The 7,813-nt window shown below is 35.5% G+C and overlaps 1 protein-coding gene across 3 annotated transcripts in view; it reads right to left on the bottom strand.

Moving 5' to 3' along the window:
* Positions 1 to 1,119: 1,119 nt before the first annotated feature.
* Positions 1,120 to 7,813, bottom strand: part of C5H4orf33 (chromosome 5 C4orf33 homolog) — a 22,048-nt gene continuing 15,354 nt past the window's right edge. For all 3 annotated transcript variants that reach the window (XM_025386665.1, XM_025386663.1, XM_025386664.1), the window contains 3 exons: positions 4,537 to 4,588; positions 4,219 to 4,418; positions 1,120 to 2,104 (listed from right to left, as the gene is read on the bottom strand). In XM_025386665.1, the coding sequence (XP_025242450.1) occupies positions 1,999 to 2,104; positions 4,219 to 4,418; positions 4,537 to 4,588 (358 nt within the window). In that variant the 3' untranslated portion in view covers positions 1,120 to 1,998. The remainder of the gene's footprint in view (positions 2,105 to 4,218; positions 4,419 to 4,536; positions 4,589 to 7,813) is intronic.

The raw sequence follows: 7,813 nt of genomic DNA, 5'->3' as shown, positions 1-7,813 counted from the left end.
TCTAACATTTAAAAAAGGAGGAAAAGGAGGAGGGAAATTAAATATTTTTTTCCTGTGGCAAAAACTTTTTTAACATTCAAAAAAAGTAATTTGGAGCCAAAAATGAAAAGCATATTTCCCTTCAGACTGTGATTTACACTTTCCTGGAGCTGGGAAAAAGCATGAGAAAGCACCTGAATAAATATGCACACTGTGGAATCTATTTAGGTGGTGAGAAGAGAGAATCTGCTTGATACTGCAGTGAACAATTCAAATCACAGCAAAGAAATGCATTTATGCATATTTTAAACAAAAGGATGATTATCCTTTCATGGTCCTGAAGTTGAAAAACAAATTTGAAATGGCTATTACAAACGCCCACTCTCAAATACAAGTTTCTATAGGATACATCATTTGTACCTGACTAATGGACAAGCTCTCCAAAATTCTGTAGTTGATATGCATGTTCCTTTCAAAAGAAAATGTTTATGTAATGTATTTTTGCTTGCTTGGTATTGGAAGAAAAGGAAATGTCTTATCTAGATGAAAGAAAGTTAAGAGATGTTTAAAAAAATCTTAACAAATTTTAAAAAGATACACATTAGGTTTGAGAAAGCTCACAAGCCACAACATTCAAATTCAGTATTTTATATTGCCGTGATTGTATCTATCATATTTGTGCTGCATTTTTATCCATATTATAAACAGTTATGATTTATATCTGGAACTGTGATTCATAGTGTTCAATTCACTTCTAAAATCAAGATACTCTAAAATATATCTTATTTTTATTTTGATAGTTTTATATGCATTTATAAAATTATTCACATAATTTATAAATCAATCATCCTAGGTTATTTAAAATATACCATTCCTATCCAAAACAGGCAGATCATTTCCATATCAAATTAATTAGTAGCTATTGTCAGTTTTAAGAATAATTTCTCAATTTATCTAAGATGCCTAACACTGCCACCATGATGTGTAGTCAGGAGGATACTTTTTTGTAAAAGTCAGCATTTATCTTACACTAACTCCCTTTTCAGAGAGAGAACATATTTAAGCAATGAGTAAGTCGATAAGCCACTTGTAACCAGCACTAATGATTGTTCAATGGACACATATAAACTCAATGTAAACTTGAAGTTAATTCCATTTAATTTATAGCTTATTTTATAATAGTATTTTATTAACGAATTAATTTACATATACTAAAATCGCAAATCTAAACATACAGCATGAGGCATGTTGACAAATGTATGCAACTACATAACCGTCATCCAGATCAAAATACAAAACATTTCAATCACCCCAGAACATTTCCTCAGGCTCCTTTTCCATTCAATTTGAATTCCCTGCCCTCACTCAAAGCAGCCACTACTCTGGTATCTATCATCAAATGCTAGTTTTGCCTAGAAGTGGCTTTAATGTAAAAGTAATTAGATAGTATGTTATGTCTGGCTTGTTTTGCTCTACTTAATGTTTTTGAGATTCATACAGGTTGTTGCATGTATCAGCGTCCTTTTTTTAATGAACAGTATTCCGCTGACTATATTGCAGTTTGTTTATCCATTTTCCTATGGATGGAAATTTGAGTATTTACAGTTTTGTGCTATTGTGAATAAAGCTTCTATGAGCAGTCATTTTTCTGGGGTGTATATCTAGGAATGAAATAGCTGAATCACAAGGTAGTGCAGGACAGTGCTCTAGGTGGCCTTGGACAAACTCAATTGTCCCCCCTTTCTCACCTGTAGTTCTCAAGAATAACTGTACTCTGTGCTGGGAATGTAACATCCTGGACTAAGTGACTGTGAGAAACACTTTACAGATGAAACATCTATAAAGAATCATCTATTGTCTTGTTAATCATATGCAATTTGCCACAGATATTTTCAGTGACTTCTATGAGAATATTTGTTGTTGAAATGTATGCATGACATCTTAAAAAATTGATATTTATTTTTTGTTTATCTTAAAAGACATAGAGAAAAATGATCAGTATGCTTATCTATTACACTCCTATATATCACATTTCTCTATTAGCCACAGGTCTGATTCCGGTTGTTTCCATTCTTCTCCAAGCAGCGTGTTAAAATTGAAAGGTCTGAAGTATTCTAGGTGATGGCTAAAAGCAAAGAAAAAGAAGGTGGGAATTGAAATGAATTATGCATTTGTGAAATAGTTGTCCTGAAGGGCTATTTATTTTGTCACATCTGTAATAGGACAACATTCTATTTTAAGCAATACTAAAGGTAAGACATATTTTATATGTACAGTTTTCTCACTCTAGCTATCAAACACTCAGCTCTGAAAACATTCACCTACATCTCAAAGCCCTCTTCTTTCAATTCTGCAAATAGCTCCCTCACAGCTGAAGGGAGAAACCAACTCTCAAAACATGACTCATTCCATCCAACTTTAAACAAATCATATTATGCTCTTGCATATGTTTTTATATTCAAATTTTGACATAATTTATATCAGTCATATAAGCAATGGTTTTAAAAAGTTTCAGTTCCATAGATAAGAAGATAGACTTCTTAATTCCCTTGTCTGCCGAAGCAACAGAGGTTAATGTAAAAGAGTGTTAATCCCAGTTCTTTTCTTTCCAGGAAAACCATTTAACTTTATTAAGAAGCTTTCTCTAGTGGCTTAATGAGGAGAGAAAGGCTTAGCTAACATGCTGCAGTGGAGCCCCACTCTGTAGGCAGTCACTCTGCCTCGGCTCTGTCCTGGCCAATGTATAATTGTACTTCCACCTCCGCTAAGCTTCCAATAATGTATGAATGAAGAGCCTGAATACAGGAAGGTATTAGCTGATGAACAGCCAGGGAGACATGACATCTTGATACGAGGACCTTGAGTCAGTTGCAACTACGTTTTTGTCTCATTCTGCCCACCTGGCCAGGATACATCAGTTTTTGAGTCATAGTTGTCAATCCCAGAGTAAGAGATTAAGGAAAAAACAGTGAAGGATAAGAAAAAGGAAGGGAAAAAAAGACTAGGTAAAAGCTATGTCAGGACTGGGGGAAAGGTAAAGGGAAAAGGGGAAAAAAAAGTCAAGCAAAAACGGGGAAAAAAATGTCAAGGATAAGAAAAAGGAAGGGGAAAAAAGACTAAGTAAAAGCTATGTCAGGACTGGGGAGAAAGGCAAAGGGAAAAGGGGAAAAAAGGTCAAGCAAAAAAGAAATATGCTAGAAGTGATAAAGACAAAGAAGCATGAAGAGCGAGCATGAAAGGAAGGAGAAGGCAAACAGGGTGAGGAAGGACAATGCAGCACATTCCACAGGTAAAAAGGCAGGAATGTCTGTCTACTATAGTGCAGTGCTCACTAGGATGTCTCTGTTAGGTTCTTCCAAATGCCCAGATTCACCAGACTACCTTGGCCATGGTGAGTATACCTAGAGAGATATAGAGCAGCAATCACAGCTTGCCCCAGGACAGCATCTGGCTTTCCTCCCTAAAGGAGTAGTCCTTGCAGAAGTCCAGGAAGCATTCATAAGTCTGGCCAGGAGCTCTAGTCTACCTATGTGAGAGCTACAGGTGCAAGGAAACAAGACTCAAATTGAGAAAGCATAGCAGATACCTTGGCTCAAATGCCTGCTGCCCCATGAGAGCATTATCTCTTGGAATAACTCCATAGCCATAGCTTCCAGGGTTCGCACAGGGAACATGACTGTTAAAGGGGAATCCCAAAGCCACGCTGTCTCCATCATATATTTATAGTTCATCCAAAATTATTCTCAGTCCAGATGTAATTTACCACTTAAGGGTCATTTTTATCATAAGCAATGTTGCCTAGAAACATAGTTGATATTTTTATCCTTATGAGGTTACCAGAAGAGGAGAACTAGAGAGATAACTGAAGATCAGATTTCCTTGCAACAGGGACCCTTTGTTCACACCTGGAAACACTGACGCCTCTGGCCCTTTAGCTCTGAAAGAAATTTTAAATGAATTTGCAAACATACTTCTATATCAGCTATTGCAACATTTACTTTTCTCACATGCAAACCACTATGGAAAAATAAGTGTTCTACTGACAGTAGTGAGAGAGAGAATGTCAGCCCAAAGTTTACCAAGTATATTCTGAGGACCATCAGTGAACATTGGACTCTACTAGGTGCCTGTGCACATATGTCATCTTCTTTGATCAAAAGGGTTACTTCTGCTCCACTAAGACTTAATTTCCAAAAAACTCGTTTATTTGGAATATATCTTCATTTATTTTCTACTTACAAATCAGGTTTTTGTCCTTGTTGCAGTTCATGCTGAGGTACAGGGTAAAGAGCTTCATAACTTCGTTTATCTTTTGATCCATGAATTGCAAATGAATTGAATTTTGTCACATTTGGTGGAAAATAATTCCAAGGGAGATAAGCTTTGCCTTCCCATTTTGTCTCTCCTCTGGACACTCTGAATGACAAAGGAAGTTCTTGCTACAGAAACAACATGTGGAACACAAAAGATAAAATTGGGCTTACACTTTAAACATAGAAATAAATATGTGTATTCCTGTGTATGTAATGATTTTGCCTCATATTTTTATTTACTTACTTTCCACACATTTCTTCTTCCAGAAAGTAAAAGCACTAAATGCTGTCCATGGCTGTCAAAATTGAGATTCCTTATGAGTGTTTGAAAAACATGTTATTTTCTTCACTATCCTTTATACATGGAATGTGTGTGCTTGCAACTAAATTTCTAAATAATTAAAAGATGCAGGCTGAGCGTGGTGGCTCACGCCTGTAATCCAGCACTTTGGGAGGCCAAGACGGGCGGATCACGAGGTCAGGAGATTGAGATCATCCTGGCCAACATGGTGAAACTCCATTTCTACTAATATACCAAAAAAAAAAAAAAGAAAATTAACTGGGCATGGTGGCGTGTGCCTGTAGTCCCAGCAACTTGGGAGGCTGAGGCAGAGGAATCGCTTGAACCTGGGAGGTGGAGGTTGCAGTGAGTCAAGATAGTGCCACCGTACTCCGGCATGACAACAGAGTGAGACTCTGTCTCAAATTTAAAAAAAAAAAAAAAGAGACGCAATATTAATATTGGATAATTATAGGGAGAGCCAGTGTGTTCAGTTGCTTAGAAATGACATCTTTGGGTTTACCACTCCAGACAACTGTCACCAAATGCATAAAGTTTCATGTTTAGATTGCTTTTTATATTCTTTAAAGAAAAAATTATATAAAATACTTCATTTGGTTAGATGACACAAAGTATGAAAAAGGTCAGAGAGATACCATGTTATTTGGAGTTTTTTATAAAACGAGTTTCAAAAACTGAAGCAAGCAACAATTTCCAAGTCTGAATTCAACAACTTTAATAAAGGTTATTTCTGAAAGAAAACTATCTGGTAGCTCATTAGGAAAATAAAAAATGCAAAACACAGACAGTCTACAATTAGTCAACAGGCTAAAGATTTTCATCTTTGTCTATTTTTTTTTCACACACTGCCTTCAACCTGTCTGCCTCTTGTGTTTTCCTGTTTTCTACCATTCGTTCAGCATCATGTTTTCAAAAAGCAACACAGTATTTTCTCAAAGGGAAATTCTAATAACAGTGTACAATTGGGACTAGCCAGGTCATTAAGAACCAAAGGATTTAATGTATTTACATGAGGCAAATTCACTAACTCTAGAAAAACCTATATCTTAAAACATTTCTATACAGGTACTCTTTTGAAAGCTTTTCAGGGAAGATTTCCTTCAGTAAACTACTCTAACAGAAGTCAAGTATTCTTTTCCATTTAGAAGTCTTCTGATTATTTTTATTGTTATTATGTAGCCTTAGCGGTACATCCTAGGAGAAAAAATTCTTGCAAATAAGAATAAATTCTTCCTGTTGCTTTCCTAGAGGTTAACTGTTAGAGGAAATGATTGCCTGAAGCAAAACTATGATTCTTGATTATTAATTATCTTGATACATAAGAAACCCAAATTACTCTGTGAATATTTTAACCTTTAAAATCTATTAATTTATACACAATGATTACTGTGTAATTTCTTAACAAGAGAGATTCTAATTATTCCATTCATCTAGTTTTAAGTCATCACTTTATGAAAATAAACCAATATTATCATCTAATAAAATTAAAACTAAGGGCAAAACTTTAAGATATCCAAGTTCTTTACTGTGCTCTAGACAAGTTAGGAATGTTTGCCTTAGTTTTCTCACCTGTAGGGTAAAAATAAGCACATAATAGTTGAAATTTTCTTACTTCTCATGGCAGTCTATGAGAATTAATCATATTTTTCAATAACAAATTTTGGCATGTTAGTTGACATGTGACACACAAAGGTATATGATTATTCTTCTTTAAAAACATAATGCAAACAGCTAAACTTTTCTACATTCGATTTAGCTGAATATCAAAATAAAGGAAAATAAAAGAACATTTAAAAATCTCATTTCAATCAATTGTTTGGAGCTCTCTGTCCAGCCTACAAAAGGAGCAATGGCTTCTAAATGTTAGATGCAGAGAAGCATTTAAATGGCATTTCAAATGAATAACTGCAATATAAAGAAATATTTCATTATTAAATATTTTATTAATTTTAAATGTGCTATAATTTAGATAATAGGTGTACATCTACAGGAAAAAAGAAATCGTTTGCCAACCAGGTAAATAGGATTCCCAAGAGACAGTTAAACCTGAACAAAGAACAAACCCACAGCCAATATCATACTGAATGGGTAAAAACTGGAAGCATTCCCTTTGAAAACTGGTACAAGACAGGGATGCCCTCTCTCACCACTCCTATTCAACATAGTATTGGAAGTTCTGGCTAGGGCAATCAGGAAAGAGAAAGAAATCAAGGGTATTCAGTTAGGAAAAGAAGAAGTCAAATTGTCCCTGTTTGCAGATGACATGATTGTATATTAAGAAAACCCCATCGTCTCAGCCCAAAATCTCCTTAAGCTGATAAGCAACTTCAGCGAAGTCTCAGGATACAAAATTAATGTGCAAAAATCACAAGCATTCTTATACACCAGTAACAGACAGAGAGCCAAATTATGAATAGCTTCAAAGAGAATAAAATACCTAGGAATCCAACTTACAAGGGATGTAAAGGACCTCTTCAAGGAGAACTACAAACCACTGCTCAGTGAAATAAAAGAGGACACAAACAAATGGAAGAACATACCATGCTCATGGATAGGAAGAATCAATATCGTGAAAATGGCCATACTGCCCAAGGTTATTTATAGATTCAATGCCATCCCCATCAAGCTACCAATGACTTTCTTCACAGAATTGGAAAAAACTGCTTTAAAGTTCATATGGAACCAAAAAAGACCCCACATTGCCAAGACAATCCTAAGCCAAAAGAACAAAGCTGGAGGCATCACGCTACCTGACTTCAAATTATACTACAAGGCTACAGTAACCAAAACAGCAGGGTACTGGTACCAAAACAGAGATATAGACCAATGGAACAGAACAGAGTCCTCAGAAATAATACCACACATCTACAGCCATCTGATCTTTGACAAACCTGACAAAAACAAGAAATGGGGAAAAGATTCCTTATTTAATAAATGGTGCTGGGAAAATTGGCTAGCCATAAGTAGAAAGCTGAAACTGGATCTTTTCCTTACTCCTTATACGAAAATTAATTCGAGATGGATTAGGGGCTTAAATGTTAGACCTAAAACCATAAACCCTAGAAGAAAACCTAGGCAATACCATTCAGGACATAGGCACGGGCAAGGACTTCATGTCTAAAACGCCAAAAGCAACGGCAACAAAAGCCAAAATTGACAAATGGGATCTAATTAAACTAAAGAGCTTCTGCACAGCAAAAGAAACTACCATCAGAGTGAA

Source organism: Theropithecus gelada, chromosome 5 (genome assembly GCF_003255815.1).
Source record: "Theropithecus gelada isolate Dixy chromosome 5, Tgel_1.0, whole genome shotgun sequence".
NCBI classification, from domain to species: domain Eukaryota; kingdom Metazoa; phylum Chordata; class Mammalia; order Primates; family Cercopithecidae; genus Theropithecus; species Theropithecus gelada.
This window is presented reverse-complemented; position numbering and strand designations above follow the sequence as displayed.